General features: G+C 41.0%; 2 protein-coding genes across 3 annotated transcripts in view; one reads left to right on the forward strand and one right to left on the reverse strand.

The window, feature by feature from the left end:
- Nucleotides 1-3,086, forward strand: part of cant1b (calcium activated nucleotidase 1b) — a 15,904-nt gene extending 12,818 nt beyond the window's left edge. For both annotated transcript variants that reach the window (XM_017684914.2, XM_017684915.2), the window contains exon 4: nucleotides 1,325-3,086. In XM_017684914.2, coding sequence (XP_017540403.2) covers nucleotides 1,325-1,695 — 371 coding nt within the window. In that variant the 3' untranslated portion in view covers nucleotides 1,696-3,086. The remainder of the gene's footprint in view (nucleotides 1-1,324) is intronic.
- ogal (O-GlcNAcase like) lies at nucleotides 2,938-21,777 on the reverse strand. The gene is made up of 16 exons (XM_017684913.2): nucleotides 21,444-21,777; nucleotides 20,774-20,825; nucleotides 20,580-20,677; nucleotides 19,099-19,229; nucleotides 18,368-18,539; nucleotides 17,739-17,837; nucleotides 17,263-17,541; nucleotides 16,990-17,088; nucleotides 16,610-16,875; nucleotides 15,730-15,904; nucleotides 15,346-15,431; nucleotides 15,134-15,226; nucleotides 14,619-14,689; nucleotides 14,380-14,500; nucleotides 13,809-13,932; nucleotides 2,938-3,584 (listed from the first exon to the last, which is right to left on the reverse strand). Exons 1-16 carry the CDS (start codon nucleotides 21,493-21,495, stop codon nucleotides 3,448-3,450), a joined length of 2,055 nt encoding a protein of 684 aa, XP_017540402.1. The 5' UTR covers nucleotides 21,496-21,777; the 3' UTR covers nucleotides 2,938-3,447.
- Nucleotides 21,778-23,311: the final 1,534 nt, after the last annotated feature.

Consider the following 23,311-nt stretch of genomic DNA (forward strand, 5'->3'; position numbering starts at 1 on the left):
CACTCTTGCTTCAGATATAAAAATAAATAAATAAATCCACTAGTGTTTCTGTCCATCCTTCTACTGTGAGAAGACAACAACACTACGAGCCTGAAAGGACATGTAGCTGTCAAGAAGCTCTTACCGAGAAATGGACAAAAGAAGATAAACCTTTGCAAATCGAACAAAGAAGCTGCTGTTCTTAGAACAACAGACTGACCACCCAGACCTCAACATCACTGAATGTATTTGGGATTATTTGGATTGTGAGTGGGAGAATATTCAAAACCAACTTCTAAGACCAAACCTTTGAGGTTTGGAAAAATATTCCTTCAGGTTTCTTTGAAAAACAGAAAGCAAGTCTGAAAAGAATGGAAATAAAGGCAAGGGGTGGACACATTAAATACCAAGAAACAAGAAATATATATCTAGTTGTTGATGATTATTGTGAAATTTTCTGGTAAATATGTTTTCTGCTTTTTCCCCAATGCTGCAAAAAGTACTTAATGGACATTTTGACTGGACATTAAATAAATAAAGGCTAGTCTCTGGTGGAAATTAAAGGGAAAAAAGGCTGTAAGCTTTGGATGTTGTAAATAGATTTGGCAATAGTTATTTTTACTCAAATGACATATATGATTAATAATTTGGCAAAAAAATCTAACTTTTAAGTTTCCCCCTTACCTCAAATGTAATAGTTTAACCAAGATGTTGGGGTGTCCAGTCTTATCCACAAAGGGCCAGTGAGGCTATAGGTTTTCACGCTAAACGAGCTGGAGCACACCTGATTCCACCTGTTTAATCAGTTGGTTGCAGTCTTTAAACAGGTGATCTCCTGCTTTGTTGGAATAAAAACCTGCAGTCACACTGGCCCTTTGTGGATATGATTGGACACCCCTGACCTAAATGAACCAGAACAAACTTTGAGTTGTTGATTAATCCCAGCTAGACCTGCATAAGTGGTTTCTGACCGTGTTAGACATACTGTTACCTATAAAAGTGGACTAAAGTGTACAGCACATGGTAAAACAGTAAAAGGTGCCATCTGAATTTGTCTGCACTTTTGTAATTTTACATTCGCTCATAGCTTCAGTACCACAATAAAGATATTTCTTGTCTTGTTGGTTTGATTTGGTGTAAGAGGAAAATTTCATGTATTGCAGAACGGCTCCTCTTAGACCTAGTCAAAAATACATGTGGAATTTGGGTCAGAATCAAGCCATGCAGCTTCAAGGGACATTAATTGACAGCTTTGAAGCATTAAGATGCCTTATTCAAAAATCCTGACATTTTGTATCTAAGAGCAACATACTCAACATAGTGTAATTTTTTGCACTCCCCTTAGGTTATCTTATCCACGAGTCTGCAGCATGGAGCGACCGTCTGCAACGCTGGTTCTTTCTGCCCCGCCGAGCCAGCTCAGAGCGCTACGACGAGACAGCAGACGAACGCCGCGCCACCAACCTAGTCCTCAGCTGCCCATCTGATTTCAGTCAGTTCTCTGTGTCCCATGCTGGACCACTGCTGCCCACCCACGGCTTCTCTTCCTTCAGGTTCATCCCTGACACGGACGACCAGATGGTGCTGGCACTGAAGTCCGAAGAGGATGCAGGCACTATTGCCACCTACATCACGGCCTTCACTTTGGACGGTCGCATCCTGCTGCCCGAGACAAAGATCGGAGACGTGAAGTATGAGGGTCTGGAGTTCATCTAGACAAGATTATTTCCTGCCAGCTCAGCTGGCGAGAGTGCAAAGAGGGGGCCTTGGTGTTGACCCGTCCATGATCAGTACAATGTGGTAGAAATGTCATGAACAGATTAAGGGGTTATTTCAGGAACCAGGAATTCTTAGCCAGATAACTTAAGCCCAAAGACCTGTTTAACAGGAGGAGTGAGGATAGGCCTTTATACAATACACAATATGCATCATGCTGTTTGATTTTTCTGAAGCATAATGTGCTCATATCCAATCAGATACTTGTTACTATACAGTTCACACTGTTACTGTACACTGGTTGTTGTTTTTACAGGTCTTTTTTGTGATCCATTCAGCTTTTCAGTGTTCCAGAGGTTCTGACAATACCAATGATATATTCAGAAAAGCATGTAATTATGTAATTATACGTTTTATCATGATAATACAGGGGTAGCAATATGGTGATAATTATTGTTAATGTCAAATTGTCACATCACAGCATGCCTTTTGAGTATATTGTGGATATTTTAAGTAACTTAAAAGGTACTTTTTATTTTCCTGCATAATTCAGTCATTGAGATGTAAAGTCAGATTGGTTTGATGCAAAACAGTTAATTATAAAGAAACCTTCAAACATCTTTACAGTGGTAGAGATAGGAACCAGAGGTCGCAATGTTTACAATGCAAATATAGTCATTTTATTTACTATCCAAAAGCGTTTCAATTTTGCTATATCACCCACTACTATAAGTAATGGGCATTGCACTCACTTTGGGCTTAAGTTATTTAGCTCACTGAAAAATCCTGTTTTGTGAAATGCCCCTGTGCTTCTCTTTTGATATTTCTATATAGGCTTCAAGTGGTGCCACTGCACCCTTCTGTATGTACCTGTTTGTCTAGGAGTCACCATGGAGATGTAAGAGAACAAGTACCTGACACCTGGGTTGCCATGGTGAGGAAGACAGATGAAGTCAAGTAAAAGAGAAAGAGAAGCAGGTTTATCATGTCAGGTTAAAGCACATGTTCTGTGAACTCCAGCTGTGGGCTGAAGTCTGTTGTGGGCTGCATCATGGAGGAAAACAGTGCTGCTAAAGACTCAGGGGTTTTCAAGTAAAACGCACAACATAGTCTAACCAAATGGAATAACTTTAACTAAAAGATGAAGCAACATGGAAAAGAAATACATTTATTTAAGTTCTATTTCATATATTTTAATTGCCAGCTTTTTAAAAATACAGTAGTCCTAAACACTAACGTGAGTGTTTTTATTTTTGTTTTATTCTGTTTAAAAAGCTGCTGAACTGCACATACATTTTGAATGTAACTCATCTGAGTTCTGACCATCAGGGATCAAAAATGTTAAGCAGTCTTGCTCTTGGCCAATAAACATTAAAATAAAGGTGCTTGAACACCTGTTATTCAAGAATGTGTTTGTTCTACCAGTGAATGGCACTTTGTACAACATATCATCAACCACAGAACAGCAGGCTTCGCACATCACAAGCTTTTAAGTGCTTTTGTCCCTGACAGGAGGAACTGAAGTATTCTGGTGTATTTTTACATTTAAACACTGTTCATTTCTTCCCAAGACAATCAAAGTTGTGATCACATTAAGGAGTTAATAGAAAAGAAAATCAAATTATCCCACCCTACACTACAAACCGTTGTCCAAATTGAGTAAAAATTCTGTTATTTTATAAATGTTCTACTTTAGCAAACATTATGAGTGGCTTTCATTCAACTGAAAAATGTTTGTTGAACAGTTCAAAGTCATAGCTTTGTTCCCATGAGGACCAGGCCTGCTTGTAGTCCATCCACTTTGAGCACATGGAGCAGGCCCAGCGTCCTGAGGAAATCCAGCATTCTCTTGTCGCTTGATCTGAATTCACAGAATACCCCTATGGAGCCTGAAGAACACAAACCAGAAATCAGAATCAAGACACTTTTGTATGTTTCACATAAAAGGAAATGTCTTGGTGTGTGCATACATGTATGACATGTAACATACTGAACAGACCTGACTGCACACATCGTTTTAACAAATTTACAGCATTTAGCAGACGCTCTTATCCAGTGCGACTTACAAAAAGTGCTTTGTCTATTTAGAGAAAGTCTTTTGCTAGTTACCAATAGGTTAGAGAAAAAGACAGTCCTGAGCTCAGATACTACTAGAAACAAAAAGTCACTGTAGATACAGAGAGAAAAAGGAACAGAGATAAAACACAGAACTCTGTGCCATTCAATGCAATAAAACACAATACAATACACTACACTACAATACACAGTGCAATACAATAAAATAAGTGCAGCTTATAATTCAATGCTAACAAATAATTAAGGAACAAGTAAAATAAAATTTGAATAAATAGAATAAAGAATAGGAGACTAGATAATAACTAGATAATAAAGGGCCTGTAGCGGCCAAAATAGACCTTATGTTGTTATAAATAGAAATTAATGTTTAAAAAAGATAAATAATTTTGTTTGAATTTATAATTTCATAGATATGTTTATTTTGTGATTCAAATGATGAATATTACATAGGGAAATTAAAAGAATTAGAATTCATATGTTTAGGTTATCTGTCGTATATGGATTAAAAAATGTGTACTGTCGCTTTAATAATGGGCCGAGTCGGCTACCCTAGACTGTCGCGTTTCTCTTTTCAGATCGCTAGGAGCCTTGAAAGCGAACAGTTTTCTTACGTGCTGCTGCGGACTCCGACAGACATTTAGAACTTTCTTTTTTATTTAATCAGCGGATATTTTAGTTAGTTCATGTTCGTTTTGTAAATGTAAAAAGGTAAAGTAAACTTCAAGTTTCATTTCAAGACGTGGTGGAGTGGATTTATTTCACATTACATGGACATCATCACAGTCAGAGTGAAACAACAACTATGGGTCGGAGAGTTCGTCACTGTAAGAAAAAGCACATTCCTAGCGGTCTCATCAAGAACAAGCCTCTAAATTAGTAAGAAAACTTGCTTGACATTGGATTATAAACGTTGGAGAGGTTTGCTGAAACCGAAAAGAAGATTTAACGAGGGACTGCGGAACCAGCACGATCACGCGCTGCATTCGTGACTGGTGAGTGGACAAGTGGCTGCTACGTGACTGTCGCTGAAAGAAAAAAAAAAAAAAAAAAAAACGGACTGACGTTCAAAAAAAAAAGCAAGCATGATGAATGATGAAGAAAATACGGTAAGCCCTCCAGGGGGAAAACGTTTGGTTAAACCAACACGAGTGTCATTGGAAAATGATCTGCAAACGAGAATCAGCTCCAGAAGAGCTAAGCTAGGCAAATTGACCGAGAAAAGAAACGAAATGCTCGCTTTAATGGATGATGACGCAAACGTGGAAATTATAACGCAGGAATTGTTAGACAAGTATAAAGAGCTGATAGGAGAATTCAGTAGGATAAATGCTGATATTAAAGACCTGTACAGTCAGCTTGGATGTGTAGAGAACATGGAGAGAGATCAAAGTGATTGGTTTCAGCCAAAATACTATGAGCACAGCAAATTTGTGCAAGAAATGAATTTATGGATACAGGATGCAATGTGTCGCATAGAAGAGTCTACAAAACTAAACAATGAGATAAATCCTGAAGATAGCGCTTCAGCTACATCCAGAAAGAGCAAAAAGGCCAAGTCTGTCTCAGCTGCCTCAGTAGTATCATTAGCTCGTGCTGAGCGTTTGAAAGTGGAATTGGAGCAAGCTATTTTGTTAACTAAGACAGCTACATTGAAACAAAAAAGGGCTTTGGAGGAACAGGAGCTACAGCTCAAAGCTGACAAGGAAGAATTGGAGTTACAAGCAGAGCTTGATGAATCAGATGCAAAATTAGCTGTGCTAAGAAAATATGAAGAAGAATCAAATGTGTCAAGAGGCTCTAAAGGCAGTAGATGGGATTCACTGATGGCTACCCAGACACAACATGTTGGCCACAATAGGAGCGGTGGGGCTAGTAATGTATCTCAGCACAGCCATAGTGGTGGAATAGCTGTCAATGCAGCGCCTGTTGCACGACCAGTGTCTTATGCACGTCAAGTGTATGCCACTCCAAAAGGCAATTCTGCAAACACAGATAACTTAGTTTCTGTCATGCAACGCCAAAACGAAATAACTGAGAGTTTAATAAAGCAACAAAAGCTATCAACATTGCCATCGCCAAACATTCCAGTGTTTAAAGGAGATCCAATGGAATACCGTCTCTTCATGAGAGCTTTCGAGCATCGCATAGAAAGCAAGACTGAAAACAGCAAAGATCGCCTTTACTATTTAGAACAGCACACAACTGGTCAGCCTAATGATTTAGTGCGCAGCTGTTTTCATATGGACCCAGAACAGGGCTACTTTGAAGCCAAGAAATTATTAAAGGAGCGCTTTGGTGACAAATATAAGATCTCGATGGCATACCTCGACAAGGCTCTAAATTGGCCTACTATCAAGTCAGATGACGTTAAGGCACTTGAAGCATATGCTCTCTTTCTGACCAATTGCGACAACGCAATGTCGGACCTAGAGTACTTGGATGAGATGGAGAATGCCGCGAACATGCGCACAGTCATCTCCAAACTCCCATACAGGTTGAGGGAGAAATTTAGGAGCATCGCCATTGACATTCAGAAAAAAGACCGGCGAACAAAGTTTAAAGACGTGGTGTCATTCATTACCAAACAGGCTGAAATGGCAGCACACCCTGTGTTTGGTGAAATCTCAGGTCAAACCAAGCGCCAACCTGAAAGGTCAACTGGCAAGAAAAACATCACAACGTTAGCCACTGAAGCTAAAGAGCAGAAAGCAGTGAAAGATGTTGGTGATGCTGACAACAAGAAAGCTAAAGAAAAGAAGCCAAACATGAACATGGCTTTCATGAAACCTTGTATCTTCTGTCAGGGAGATCATACAATGGAACAGTGCAAGAAACTACAAAAAAGGTTGCACAAAGAAAAAATAGAATTCCTTAAAAGTAAGGGCCTCTGCTTCAGCTGTCTTATAGGAGGACACGTGAGCAGTACCTGTGAAGAAAAGAAGAGCTGTGAGATGTGTTCAGCTAAACACCCTACGCTGTTACACATAAAGCAGAAACCTAAAGACATACGGAAAGAAAACGCTTCACGGGAGGAACAAAAGGAGGAGTCTTCACAAGAAGAACAACAAGTGGTCAGTGGATTCGTGGATGCCGGGGAAACTTGCTCTCAGACTGGGGCCGGGAGTACAGGAACCGTCCTCGCCATTGTTCCAGTGAGAGTGAAGGCAAAGAAAGGTAACAAGGTGCTGACTTGCTATGCGTTCCTGGATCCAGGCAGCAACGCCTCCTTTTGCACTAACAAGCTAGCCAACAACCTTAACCTGCAAGGAACAAATGTTAACATCCTACTTACCACCATGGGAGACCAAAAGGCAGTCTCATGCAAAGTGTTACCAGACCTCGAAGTCAGCAGTCTGGAAGGTGATGACTTTGTCGAGCTTAATGGTGTGTTCACACAAAAGGCCATACCTGCTAGTCAGGATAACATTCCTACCCAAGAAGACGTGGATAGGTGGCCACACTTACGAGGCGTGCGAATTCCATCGATCAAAGCGGATGTCGATCTTCTGATTGGGACTGACGTTGCAAAGGCTTTGGAGCCACAAGAGGTAATCCGCAGCGTGAAAGATGGGCCGTATGCAGTTCGTACAGTCTTGGGATGGACAGTGAACGGGCCTCTGCGTGAAAGCATCAGAAACTGGTCAGAGCATGGGTACCCACAGATTCAAATGAACCGGATATCGGTGACTCGACTTGAAGAATTGTGGATGCAACAATTCAAGTACGATTTTCCCGAGAATGCTCTTGGAGAGCAGCGTGAGATGTCGAAGGAAGATCAACTGTTTATGGACAGAGTTACCACATCCACAAAGCTGGTCAACGGTCACTACTCTATTGGTTTGCCATTGAAGAACAAAGATGTGAAAATGCCTAACAATAGAGCAGTGACAGAGCAACGAGCGCTCAACATGAAAAAGAAGCTTCAGAAAAACCAGACACTTCGAGAGGAATATGTCAGCTTCATGAACCAAGTGATTAGCATGGGATACGCTGTCAAGGTTCCAGACAAAGAACTAAACAGGAGTGATGGAAAGGTGTGGTTTATTCCGCATCATGCCGTCTACCACCCCAAGAAGCACAAACTTCGAGTGGTATTCGACTGCGGTGCTTCGTATCAGGGAACCACGCTCAATGAGCAGCTACTGCAAGGCCCTGACATGACCAGCAGTCTGGTTGGTGTCTTAACTCGATTTCGTCAGGAGCCAATCGCAGTCATGGCCGATGTGGAGTCAATGTTCCACCAGGTTAGGGTCCCACCTGAAGACGCAGACCTCCTCAGGTTTTTATGGTGGCCTGACGGGGACATCTCAAAAGAGCTGCAGGAGTACAGAATGGAGGTACACTTGTTCGGAGCCACCTCCTCACCAAGCTGCGCAAGCTATGCGCTGAGAAGGTGTGCCGAGGACAACATAAGTACTTTCAATGTAGCAGCTGTAGAGACGGTGTTGAACAATTTTTATGTCGATGATTGTTTAAAATCGGTCAACTCAGAACAGGAAGCCATCAAGCTACTCCACGACTTGACGGCCATCTGTCAAGCAGGAGGCTTTAGACTCACGAAATGGACGACTAACAGTCGAAACGTGCTGTTAACCATTCCGCTTGAAGACCGAGCGACGGAAATCAAAGACCTTGATTTCGACCAACACTCACTCGCCATCAAGAGAGCCTTGGGAGTACAATGGTGCATCCAGTCAGATCAATTCAAGTTTCAGGTAAACAAAGAACAGAAGCCTCTCACAAGGAGAGGAATCTTGTCAACAATGAGCTCAGTCTATGATCCGCTTGGAATGTTATCACCAGTCATATTACCTGCTAGAAACATCCTGCAAGAATTGTGTAGACTGAGAATAGGCTGGGATGACGCTGTGCCAGAACACCATGCACAACAATGGACCAAGTGGATTGAAGAACTCCAACAGCTCACTGACTTTGGAGTAACTCGATGCTTTAAGCCACCTGAATTTGGCAAAGCTGTGCAGGCTCGATTGCATCACTTTTGTGACGTATGCGAAACAGGCTATGGTACTGTCACATACTTAGTCCAGAAGAACAGCAGTAACCAAGTTCACTGTTCATTCGTCTTGGGGAAGGCGAGGGTCGCCCCTCTGAAACCAACTACCATCCCACGGTTGGAGCTGACGGCGGCTGCCTTAGCCGTGAAGGTGGATGTCATGTTGAAGAAGGAGCTTCAGTTGCCACTGGCAGACTCCAAGTTTTGGACGGACAGTACTGCCGTACTGAAGTACATAGCCAACGAGAAAATCAGGTTTAAGACATTTGTAGCAAACAGGATTGCCATAATCCTGCAAGCATCAAACGTGCACCAATGGAGCTATGTCAACACTCAGTTGAATCCTGCCGATTGCGCCTCGAGGGGTCAAAGGGTGAGCACCTTCATGAAGAACGAGCTCTGGATTGCTGGTCCCAGTTTCCTTAGCAAACCAGAAAGGGAGTGGCCAGTTGAACCCGAGCACCAAGAAGAGTCCATGGCTGAGGATCCTGAGGTGAAGAAAAGCATACTGGTTAATGCTACCATTGTAGAAAGCACTGATGCCATGCAGCAATTAATCCAATACTTCTCTTCATGGATACGACTCAAGAAGGCTGTGGCGTGGTTCACGCGACTCAAGCAAACCCTGGTGAACTTGTCTAAGAAAAGAAAAGAGTTAAAAGGATCATGCAGTGATGAACAGCAGCTGAACAAGGAGATGTTGAGCTGCAAAAGGAGTCTCGAACATACTTACCTGACTGTGGAGGACCTACAAAAAGCGGAGATCGCTATAATTGGTCATTGTCAAAACAACAGCTTCCAAGAGGAGATATCTGCTCTTCGGAGAAAGGACTCTGTCAAGAAAAGTAGTCGAATCTTCAGACTCAATCCACAACTCGAGGAAGGAATCCTTCGCGTTGGAGGGAGGCTCAGCCGAGCATCCATGCCAACCGAAGCCAAGCATCCAATGATTATCCCTAAGAACCATCACGTAGCAGACTTGATCCTCCAGGATGCACACGAGCGCTTAGGGCACAGTGGACGCAATCACGTCTTGTCTCACGTACGCCAAAGGTACTGGATCATTGATGCTCCATCGTCAATCAGAAAAATGCTGTCTCGGTGTACTACCTGTCGAAGACAACATGGTGCATCAGGTACGCAAATGATGGCAGACTTACCAAGAAACCGAGTTCTACCAAACGAACCACCCTTCACCAGAACTGGTGTGGATTTGTTCGGGCCATTCATCGTCAAGCGGGGAAGAGTGTCTGTAAAAAGATATGGAGTTATATTCACCTGCCTTGCATGTCGTGCGGTCCACATAGAAATGGCAACATCATTGGAGACAGACTCCTTTATTCAAGCACTGCGTCGCTTCATTGCGAGAAGGGGTCAAGTGAAGGAAATGAGATCTGACAACGGGACCAACTTCGTCGGAGCCGACCATGAGCTGAAGAAGGCAATAAAGGAGTGGAATGCTGCGCAGATCGAGAACAGCCTTCTTCAACGTGATATCAAGTGGCTGTTCAATCCACCATCCGGATCCCACCACGGAGGAGTGTGGGAAAGAATCATTCGTTCAATCAGGAAGATCATGAATGCTACGTTGAAAGAACAAAGCCTGGATGAAGAAGGTCTTCAAACGTTCTTCTGCGAATGTGAAGCTATCCTAAATAGTAGGCCTATTACTACGCCTTCTAACGACATTAATGATTTGGAAGCTCTTACCCCACAACACTTACTCTTGCTCAAGACTAACCCCAACCTACCAACGGGCGTCTTCGATGAGGATGATACTTACGCACGCAAAAGGTGGAGGCAAGTCCAGTATATGAGTGATCTGTTCTGGAAACGCTGGACCAGAGAATATCTGCCTCAACTTCAGAAAAGACAGAAATGGAATCGTCCGGCGCGTAACTTCAGCCAGGGAGACGTAGTCTTGATCGTTGACGAATCAGCCCCCAGAGGATCATGGCTAATGGGACGAATAGTGAAGATCGTGGTGGACGAACATGGAGTCGTCCGCAAGGTTCGCGTCAAGACGAAGACGAACGAGCTTGAGCGGCCGATCACCAAACTCTGCCTGCTTCAAGAAGCAGAATGAAAAGGACTGTTAAGTAGTTTTTCTTCTATTTTGTAATTGTTTCTAGGATAGAAAGCAATTAGGGGCCGGGTATGTAGCGGCCAAAATAGACCTTATGTTGTTATAAATAGAAATTAATGTTTAAAAAAGATAAATAATTTTGTTTGAATTTATAATTTCATAGATATGTTTATTTTGTGATTCAAATGATGAATATTACATAGGGAAATTAAAAGAATTAGAATTCATATGTTTAGGTTATCTGTCGTATATGGATTAAAAAATGTGTACTGTCGCTTTAATAATGGGCCGAGTCGGCTACCCTAGACTGTCGCGTTTCTCTTTTCAGATCGCTAGGAGCCTTGAAAGCGAACAGTTTTCTTACGTGCTGCTGCGGACTCCGACAGACATTTAGAACTTTCTTTTTTATTTAATCAGCGGATATTTTAGTTAGTTCATGTTCGTTTTGTAAATGTAAAAAGGTAAAGTAAACTTCAAGTTTCATTTCAAGACGTGGTGGAGTGGATTTATTTCACATTACATGGACATCATCACAGTCAGAGTGAAACAACAACTATGGGTCGGAGAGTTCGTCACTGTAAGAAAAAGCACATTCCTAGCGGTCTCATCAAGAACAAGCCTCTAAAGGGCCAATGTGAAAGGAGCTGAAAAAGATGTGACTATCTGTACATAAACATTTAAATGTATATCTATACATACACTGATCTTTCTTACTATATAGGTGCACTTCGTAGTTCTACAGTTACAGACTGTAGTCCCATCTGTTTCTCTGATACTTTGTTAGCAGCCTTTTACCCTGTTCTTCAGTGGTCAGGACCCCCATGGACCCTCACAGAGCAGGTACTATTTGGGCGGTGGATCATTCTCAGCACTGCAGTAACACTGATGTGGTGGTGGCTTGTTAGTGAATGTTGTGCTGGTCTGAGTGGATCAGACACAGCAGTGATGCTAGAGTTTTTAAACGCCTCAGTGTCACTGCTGGACTGAGAATAGTCTGGATCAAACAAAAATATCCAGCCAAGGCTGACACACAGACAGTGTGTGCTACAGCATAGCACTGCTCTTACGAAGCATCCAAAGCTACCTGTCTGCTAATGGTGCCACCTTGTGGACAATGTGTAGCCTGTGAAAATAAGTGTGTTACATGAAGTGCTTCAGTCTAAAAACAGGATTCAAGATTTCCTGCACAGCCTTTTCTTCTTGTGTTTGAAGTCAGACTACAAACATGAATAAATATGTATGTTCTTTGCAATGCAGGCTTACAAAAATTAATAAATATATACTCAGCCACTTTATTAGGTACACTTGCTAATAAAAGGTTGGACCCCCTTTTGCCTTCAGACCTGCCTTAAATCTTTGTGGCATACTTTCTACAAGGTGTTGGAAATATTCCTCAGAGATTTTGGTTCATATTGACATGATAGTATCACGCAGTTGCTGCAGATTTGTCACCTGCACATCTATGATGCGAAACTCCCGTTCCACCACATCCCAAAGGCGCTCTATTGGATTGAGATCTGGTGACTATGGAGGCCATTGGAGTATAATGAACTCATTGTCATGTTCAAGATACCAGTTTGAGATGATATGAGCTTTGTGACATGGTGCATTATCCTGCTGGAAGTGGCCATCAGAAGATGGGTACACTGTGGTCATAAAGGGATGGACATGGTCAGCAACAATACTCAGGTAGGCTGCGGCATTTAAACAATGCTCAATTGGTACTAAGGGGCCCAAAATATGCCAAGAAAATATCCCCCACACCATTACACCACCACCAGCCTGAACCGTTGATACATCACCAAACTCTGACCCTACCATCCGAATGTCGCAGCTGAAATCGAGACTCGGTAGACCAGGCAACATTTGTCCAATCTTATATTCTCCAATACCGGTGAGCTGTGCGAAATGTAGTCTCAGTTTCTAGTTCAGTTTTCTCAGTTCTAAGCTGACAGGAGTGGCACCCGGTGTGGTCTTCCACTGCTGTAGCCCATCTTCTTCAAGGTTTGATGTGTTGTGCTTTCAGAGATGGTATTCTGCATTCCTTGGTTGTAACAAGTGGTTATTTGAGTTACTGTTGCCTTTCTATCATCTCAAACTAGTCTGCCCATTCTCCTCTGACCTCTCACAACAACAAGGCATTTTCGTCCACACAACTGCCGTTGACTGGATATTTTCTCTTTTTCGGACCATTCTCTGTAAACCTTAGAGATGGTTGTGCGTGAAAATCCCAGTAGATCAGCAGTTTCTGAAATACTCAGACCAGCCTGTCTGGCACCAACAACCATGACACGTTCAAAGTCACTTAAATCACCTTTCTTCCCCCATTCTGATGTTCGATCTGCACTTCAGCAAGTTGTCTTGACCACCTCTACATGCCTAAATGCATTAAGTTGTGGCCATGTGATTGGCTGATTAGCTATTTGTGTTAACAAGCAATTGAACAGGTACCTAATAAAGTGGCTGGTGACTGTATATTTAATTCCTTGAAAAACTTCTTATGATGATGTAGGTTTGTTGTGAGAGTAGCCATTACTGCTTTATATACTGTAATACAAAGTTTATACATTTTACACAAAACAGAGTGAGAACAGTCATCACATTTTAGGTCAGGATACAGTTGTTTTTAAGCTGGGCACACTTGTTTGGTAATTGGCCGTTTAGCCAAACGGTTAAGTTACTCACTTTCCATATGGCAGAGCAGAATTCAAACCCAGTGCAAGGAAGCACCCTGTTGGGCATCTAATTTTATGTTTCCGTCGCTTTGGCACTGCATGTGTGAGGTTATTTGATGTGTACTGTCACTGTAGCCTTTAAGGATGTGTTTAATATGGAAACTTATATAGCAATAATGATAAAGATATGCTTTCTCGTGCAGCCCTGCTTACCATAATGCAGCATGTCACACTGCTAACAGTATGTATAAAATTTACTTACTACTCTCCTTCAGTGAAGAAAGCACACTGCATATCAGGTGCTTGGCAGTGCTGGGGTCTGGGACTCTTGGATGGATTTGAATAGCCATGAGGGAGGGGAAGTCTCTCAGCATTGTTTCAGGATACTACAGCAGAACAAACAGTGGTGCAGAAATATAAAAAAAAAACAAAAAACAAAAAACAAACATTCAATACACAAAAAATAGCCTACAAACTTCTCTGCCTGATCAGGACTGTGTGGGCATTTCAGACCATGCACAAAACAACTGACGGTGGAGTAGCAACGGCAATATAAAAAAGATCACTCATTTCCAGTTGTTTTAAACACGATAGATGCATTTTGCATTTGCTGACTGGTACAGGGGAACATTTGATGTCCTTTTAATCTAGTCCCTCAGAACAATGTTATTTATTTGACATTCAACATTATAGCTTAAGCATTAGATGAGAATAAGTTGACAGCCCCTTTAACTGCCTGACCTAAGTGAAATAACTAGAACTCCAACAGAATCGAAATATTATTAAATAATGTTACTACTGCTCATGAGGGTGATGGTGTCCACGTCACTTACCTGGGATTTGGTCATGGCAGTCTTGGCATCAGTGAGGGCGAAAGCAAAGCCACAGAGGCCCGCCTCGTCCTCCAGAACCAGATCGCAGTATTTAGAAGGGGAAAGCTGACCGTCCACCAGCCTGTAAGTATGAACACAAAATCTGACTCTGCTGGTTCCCTTTGCCACTGCACTGAACCTGAAATAGCTTTTTTAGACTTCATCAAAATGTTCTATGAATCCAACAACTGTAATCTCACCTGTCACCAATTAATGCCGCCTGCTGCAGTGTCTCGCTCTGCATCTCCTTGGACAACCTCAGTACCTCGGACTACAATACACAGACACACACACACAATAAATACTCATTTACTTGTTTTGCATAATAAGACAAAATTGTTTACAGAGGTACATGCAGGGCTGTGTAAGGGGAAAAAGTACCCAAAGAAAACTTTTCTTTGTTGTTAATTTACCACTATTTCATTTTTACATTTTACACAAACATTACTTATAAAAATTAGAAAACACATTTAGGTTCACAATTCATTTTGGATAGTAAATAAAATGTCTATATTTGCACTGTAGACACCATGACCCTTGGTTCCTAGTTGGTACAATGAACCACTGCAAACTGTTTACATCTCAGCAACTGAAGCATACACTAACTTTGAAAAAATCCACTTCAATGAAATCGTATCTTTTTTATATCAGCTGGCAAACTAATGAATTTCAGTTTAAGTGTCAAAAGTGCACTCCAAGAGTATATGGGCCTCACCTTGTCTTTTGGAGTGCATGGCCGAATGGTGTACACTCGACTGGCAGGAGGTGTATGGAAAAGATCTCGGTTTCCATGACAAGGAAGCATTCTCTGCATAATAGATACAAAGCAGAAAAAACTGTTACCAGTCATTTAATTCACTGCCTCTTACAATACTTCTGCTTTTATAAAATTTTCAGTCTAAGCAGTGAGAGACTAACGAGCCATACTTGGAACTCTCCGGAAAGTCCACCTCTGAAGCCCCACGGCTCTGGGTCATCATTTATAACCTGGCAGGGAGGAGGATTATGTCCTCCTAGCCCAAAAATGGCAGAAATACGGATACAACATCAAATAATAAAATGCAATAGTATTTAAGGAAGATAAAAAAAATGAAAAAATGTGTAGCAGATGTTGGATAACCCCTTCAAGGACGATATTACAGTTTTCAACCATAAATCCTATTGTTCAGAAACTTTTATAAACTACATGGTAACTACGATGAAGCCATTAAGTTATGTAGTTGTGAGATCAAAGAATTGAAGTTTGCACTTTAGGGGATGAATACATTTCAAATTGCTAAGTAATGCTGCTTTATTTACAGGATCACCTACCCAAACTGCCAACAAACGCTCTGGCTAAGGATACGCCACTTTTTATGTCACAGATGTAGTTGTACAGGTCATACAGAATGGTCCTGTTCGGCACGTTTGACAGCCTATTAAACATCCGGACGACTGCAGCACACATATCATCAAAGTGCTCTGCTCTCTCTCGCCATTCTTTGGTCTGTGAAGGAGATCCAGAAAAGATTACTGAATATCCTAATAATTATGACAGTTATGTTAACCCTGTGCAACTTCATGCATATATGTACGTACCCTTGGTCTAGTGACGTTTCGTTGAATTTTTATGTGAAAATAAGTTTACACATTTTCTATAAGGAACAAACTTACATATAGCATTTTTCAGCCAATTGTAATGCATGATTTCGATTTATTTGCTGAGGTTAAGATATTGGAAAACGACAAATATTCTTCCTCCACCAAACTTTACAGTTGACGCTATGCATTCAGGCAGGTAGCATTCTCCTACATCTGCCAAATCTAGATTCATCTGTCAGACTGCCAGATGAAGCTTGATTCAGCACTTCCGGGAACGTACTTCTACTGCTTGAGAGTTTAATGAATGTGTGCTTTATACATGTTGTTGACTGAGGCAGCTCAGGTAAAAATTTAAAGAACTGACTTACAAAAATCATTGAGCTCTTCAATATGACCCATTCTACTGCTAGTGACTATCTAAAGAGACTGCATGGCTGTGTGCTTGATTTTATGCAGTTATTAGCAATGAATGTGGCTGAAAATCTATTGATTAAAAGCAATGTTCACATACTTTTAGCCATATTGTGTATTAATGTGATGCTGATCTTAAAAACGATAACGTATTTTTATTCCAGAACGCATTAAAGTTAAAGAAACGATGTGTACTCACCTTCTCGTTCTCAGGTGCTGTAGGGCCGAACACAGCAGCATGGCTGTTGCCACGGAGCCAGTGGAGTTCTCTCAACATGGCCAGGGCAGTGGGGCCATGCTCGTAGGGCAGGTAGAAAAGCTCAGACAGCAGAGTAAGGTCCTCCAGGGTCAGTGGCTCGGCTGTGTATAGGGGGTTCTCTTTAGGTCCCGGGACATACTCGTCTGTCTGCATGGGCTCCTCCTCAGATGGCTCTCTCTTAGGACGGCCGCTGCCAGCACGGGACACTGCCAATGTGGAAGAGATGTTTTAGTGACTAATAAAGCAATGTGCAAGTATTTATAAGTTTTTACCCTAAAAGTCATCCATAACCTATAGAAAGTGAACAGGGGACATCTTACCATCAGGTTGATCTGCCATACCAAACTCAATCAGCCATTCAGAGAGGGCAAGCCGCAATGCCTCCTGAGGGTTGTAGTCAGAGCCCTGATCCTCACCATCTGTAGAATATTATATGTTCAAAAATAGTGTTAAATTATTCACAACCATTTTCTATATTTTAAAAATTGCGCTTCACCAGTACATACATGTTTTGGTGATTGGTGATGCTCGGAATTACAGAGCGGGTTATTCACAATAAATGCTTCAAAAGTGAACAAAAAGCATCACCTTACCCATAGCAACATCTTTCTGGCCTGTGCTGGATTTGCACCAGGTGCCCAGTGTATGAACAGCCACAAAGTTGGGTTCGAACTCGCAGTTGGGGTTGGTGAGCACTCCTCTGAGTTTGGGAATGAGCTCAGTGGGCCGGTTCTTGAAAGGCCCCAGGAAAAGCCTCTGGGGGTCGTAATCATTAGCATGAATGTTGTCCCAAATCACTGGTGGCCGTCGGAGAACTCTGGACACCTCTTCTATGGACTCCACAGAAATATCCTTAGACACGACTTTTGGGCCTGAGAGGGATGAAAAGCAGTAGGTATGCAATACATAAATATACTGTGTCTACCATAAACCAAAATTTAAGGCACAAAAATATTTAAGATATAAAATTATTGATTTACAACCAGAGGGCAGTACAAAATTGTCTGGATATTTAAAAAAAACAGAAAGCATTGGCTCTAAAAGGCACTTCTAGTGCAGATGGTCTTACCGGTCCAGAGAATATCAATACCAGGAAGAAGTTTCTCTCCAACAGTGTGTAAATATGAAGACTGACTCACACTTGGGGTACAAAATGTGGCACAGTAATCTAAGAAAGAAAAATACAACATTTTAAAAGCTGCTAGCTAATGCCTTACTGAAAACAAAGTTTTCACAGAAAGGTATTACACAATATAGTTACAAAATACACTGCTGGTGATGCTGGGTGTTATAAGCCAAAATAGCCCTCCAAGAAAAATTTTTTCCATATTTACCACTATTTTACCATCATCAACATTACATATAGAAACTCAGAAGGCACATGTAGATTAACTGTTAATTTAGATATAAAATAAAATGGCTATATTTGTGTTGTAGGCATCGTAACCCCTGGTTACTATCACCACCACTGTACAGAAATCTGAACTATTTCACATCAAACCACTTGTAACTACTCTCCTTCTTTAGTTTAGATCTCAAATAATGAATTATGCAGATGTTTATCAAGAAGTCTATCAGATCTAACAGTCAACCAAGTGTCTCTAAACCACTGACTACTAAAGATGCAACCTAATTATACTGATAATCTGTGGTTTGGTGGCAATTTATTTCAGCTGTAATGCTGGTTATCTGCATTACCTGTTGGACAGAAGAGAAAGGCGTGTGGCTCCTGCAGGTGCTGGAACACCTGGTTGGTGACGGCCACCTGTGCATCAGCGAAGGAGCTGAAGGCCTCTTTATCAGCAGCACACATTTCTGTCTCAATGTCATCAAAGAGCAGCGCAAAGGATCTGCACCCAAACTCGCTCACCTGCCCCATCATGCAAGAGACAGTCATTTGCCTCCATCAGATATGGCTCAGAGACAAGTACACAATAAACAATCATAAGCTGATTTGTTCTGATACATCTTGAGGAAATACCACACATAAATACATTTTTGAAAAAAGTTCTATATAGCACTAGAACGCGAGGAACCACTTAAGCATGAATGGAGCATTTCTCATCAAACCATTCCTAATGAATTTGTTCACATCGTAATGATTTAATTTTAACAAATTGCTGGAATTTCCTATTAATATGCAGCAGTATAGTATACGTCTACGGTAAGTGAATGAAATTTATTGCACACTCACTGATATGACAACACCGATTGTTGTTTATTGTCAATCATAAAAACATCTGTGATGTAATGAAATGGTTCATACATTAATGCTAAAGTTACTAACTCTGAATAGTATTACGGACAGGACATCATGCTAATTGGTGGCTTATACCTTCTATTCATTATCAGCAACATCTGCATGAAAGGCTGAGCTATTCCTTTAATCACTGACAGCAGCAAGAAAGTCTGAAAAGGTGTAAAATTACCTGGCTGAGCTTCCTCTTGAGAGCTGCCACCTCTTTGGGGTTAGAGAATGTAATATCTAATCCAGGTGAGATGGCGTAAATAAACTCAATATCTTTCTCTTTTGCAGCAGAGATGAGAGTAATCAGTTGCTCTTCAACGACACAAATGAAAACCAAAGAGTTAATATTTCACCTCAGAAGCTACAATCTGTATTACCTTCACAAAAATTATTATGCACTAAAGCTAATATAAACAATATACCATTCACAGCAGTTTTACATGCAATTAAGCTTTCACATCACATGTACTATAAGTTTATTCAGTACACTTATCTTGCATCTATGCTCAATGACCACTTTAGCACCACCTAGGTGCTCTTTGTAGGTTTACAAATACTGACCATAGCCCATCTGTTGCTCCCTGACCCTTTACCTTGGATGATAAAGTGTTAGAGGACAGCTAATATTAAGCAATGACCAGTATCTGTGTGAAATTATAGTAATGTGTGAGTATCAGATATATCACTTCACTTATTTAATTTCCAGACAAAAGGCCCTTAAGGAAAAGTTTTCAGAATCAGGAAAAAAGACTTTTATGCTTTATAGATAACGACACAGAAGCCTCAACAACCAAACAATCAACAAAAAGATTATATACTGAAAAAAAAAAATTGTGTCCACATTGAGTTTATTACAGCTTGCATTCTTTTCAGTAGACTTTCAGTTTTTCAAAGAAATCTGCAGGGATATTTTTCCCCCCATTTCCAAAAATCAGTCTTAGATGTTGGTTGCATTTTTTGCCTCTTACAATTCAAGTAATTCCAAACACATTCAATGATGCTGAGGTCTGGACTCTGGGGTGGTCAGGCCATTTTTCTGAGAACACCAGCAGCTTCTTTGTTTGAGTTGCATTTTTTTTATATTTTATATTTCGTTTTCTCAGAAACAGCTTCTTGAGAGCTACACATCCTTTCTGACCCCTCTATATTACATCTAATTTCCTAAGAAATATCACCTGAAAAATGGATAAATTGTACTAATTTGTATTAATGGCTGTTTGACTGGAAATTAAATACATGAAAAAACATAATCTGACTTTTGCATAGTACTTTTCAAGGTGAAGCAAAAAGGTAGGGGAGTTTAAAAAAAAAGAAAGTGAACCGTTGTTGTGAACAGTGTTACTCCGGCAACACCTTTGGGTCTTATATACTTACATCTGCATAACACAAACTATCACGTTGGTGTACCATAATGCACTACCCAAATACTATCTGGTTTTCTGTGATCCTTTTGCATTGATGGATGAGGTTGAGCATGATATATATACCTGGAGCAACAAATAAATAGTCGAAAGGTAAATCTACACTGTGTTGTGCACTGACACAACAGATGTTTCTGATAAAATGGCCAGTGAATATAGGTACAAGGTGGGTGCACCAAATAAACCAGCAAGTTTATATCCTTAAATGCCTGGTTTGAGTTACACTGTTGAATATGCTCACCCGCCTCCTCTGAAGTGTAGAGCTCTCTCCAGTACGTCCTGTGTTTGTAGTCATCTTTTGGGGCATACAGGTAAGTGTTCAAGCCCCATTTCTGTTCCCTGAGTCAATAAAAAACACCACAGATCCAGAGAAGAAACAGAGATATGCATAGACAAATGATGACTAATTGTGAAAGCAAATAAAATGTTTACTACCTTCTAAACAGCTCTTTCCTTTGCTCCATAGTCCATGGCCGCCCATAAAACCCTAGAAGACAAAGGTCAGTGCATAATCAGCTCTTAACGGATCCATTGAGAACATGGGTGCTTCTATTAATGTGATACTAAACTCATTTTACACACCATATAAAACACATGCATTAAAGAAATAGCAGCCAACTTTTATAAGTGCACAAAATTCAGTAAACAGCAATACACTAAGGCCTATGCTTTTAAAAAAGATGGTTCTTTAAGAGATTTTTAGTAAAGGGAACAATTCTACTTAGAAGCATGAGTTCTATACAGAACCATTTTGTGCTTAAATGGTTCTTTGAACTGTTACATTGGTCTTCAGCCTGATGGAGAATGTGTTGTATACAGCTTTCAGAAAATGGTTCTATACAGCAATACGTCAAGCTTGTAACAACAGAAGAAGCCTTTTTGATGTTACATATAAGTATGTTCAAAAAGGTTCTACACAGAACCATAAACAACCATATATTCTCCATCTATCCTAAGAACCATTTCACCATGTAAAGAACGATTTAAGCATTAAATGATTCTATATAACGCTAGCGCCAAAGCCTTTACCAAAGAACCCCTGAAGACATCTTTTCTAAGAGTGTAAGGCTGCACATATTGCAGAGATTTTCCAGCCTCAACCCACCTTCTACAACACCTCTCAGAAAGGTCTTGGAGCTGGTGGTCGTCTCTGACATCTTTCCTTTTCTCTGGGTCGTTTCTTGAGGGAGAACAGTTTGCAGGAGCTGAGTAAACCTAGGTTAGCTGACTAGCGCACAGAGCAGACAGGGCTCCTAGCCTGCAGCAGCCTGAATGGCAGCAGTAAGTCAGGACTTACGACACACTTTCCTACTTAGCAGCTGTTTGTACTAAAAGCCAAAGTCAGTAACTAATCCGAGCAACTGGACGTCACTGTACACGCATGTCTCTCTGTCTGCGCTGCTCTTTTTATCTACCTTGTTCCTTCTTGCACTTTGTGTTTACACCTACTGCGCAGGCGCAAAGCTGTCACTGCACAACAACCCCGCCCACTGTGTATACTACGCATGCGCTGAAGGGCTGCGACCCAAATCGCTGAATCCTGCTGTACATGGTAAACAAAACGCACTCTAAAGCGAAAAGTATCCGGATATTTAATTAATGCCAAAACACGACTTCTACTGTAAAGCTAAACAAGATCTGTGGATGAGTTTAGCATGTACCGGGCAAGGACGCATGACCTAATATTTAAGGGAAATAAACAGGAGCAACAGATAATTTTCTTTTGGTAGCGCAAGAAAGCTCCCTGGCGAATCTGGCATTGTACAGAAAGCAAATCGACGTCAAATTGTTAGTAGTCTGTTTCTTTTCCAAGTCCAGCCCTAAAATATTACATTTTAAAAATGAAAATTTTAAACTTCATTTTAATAAAACATGACAAAAAATACCTCATGTCTGGAAAGATGCCTCAAGTCCAACTTTTCATTTGCAAGTTAATGTAAACGCATACATCACTGTGACAAAAGTTTAGATCAGCAGATTTGAAAAATGTGAAAACTGATCATTTTTCTGGGGCAATGAATTCCCAAACACAGAAATTTCTTAAAGAATTAGATCACAGCGATTCAGTAATATTTAGAAGATCAGGCTTAAATGTGGCCCCATCATCTGCTGCAGTAACAGCCTCGGCACTAGATACACTGCTTTGAGCATTTGATTGCATTCCAACACAACACCATAAGTGAGGTCCGGTACAGATGCATGATTAGTTCTGGATCACTCCAGCTCATACCAAAGGTACTGGGTAGAACATCAATCCAGAGAATGCAGCTCCACTGCTCCGCAGCCCAATGCTTGGGGGGGTTTGTACCCTTCCACCTGATGCTGGAGATTGGGCATGGTGACCTTAGGCTCTTGTGTGGCTGCTCCAGTGTCCCATTATATTGATCAGTGCTTTACTTTATAGAGACTATACAAGCTGTGCGTGCACGTGATCACCTGTGTCAGCATGGGTGTACCTTAAAGCTGTTAAATTCACTGATTACAAGGGCTGTCTAAATATATATTTTTGTGCAAACAAATTATGCCAATGTGCTCAATTTAGGAGATGTCAATTTATGCATAGCATAAGCAAATGCACTGTTAATGCATCCTAGTGGTCACAAAATAAGTGAAACAAGAAAGGGTGGAACTGTTGCACTTTTATTAAGTTATTGAGAAGTCCAAAGTTTAGGTCCCAGAGCTGACTGGCTATTGTGCTGAAGTCTCACATTCTCCCTGTATCAAGTAATCTGAGAAATCATACTACTGAGAACAAACGTGTTATGTTTATGCATATTTTCTACTCAAGAGAATTCAGATATTTCAGACTTTCTGCATAACAGAATGGCTCAAAGGTAAATAGTCATTCAGTGGTTTCAAGTGAGACGCTCCATTATACAGTAACACAGTCAAGAGTTGTTCAGCGGTGGCGATGGGAACAAGACATCTGAAGAATTTAATGCTCCTGAAAGCTCCCTCAGAAAGTTTTGACAT

Source organism: Pygocentrus nattereri, chromosome 15 (genome assembly GCF_015220715.1).
Source record: "Pygocentrus nattereri isolate fPygNat1 chromosome 15, fPygNat1.pri, whole genome shotgun sequence".
Lineage (NCBI taxonomy): Eukaryota > Metazoa > Chordata > Actinopteri > Characiformes > Serrasalmidae > Pygocentrus > Pygocentrus nattereri.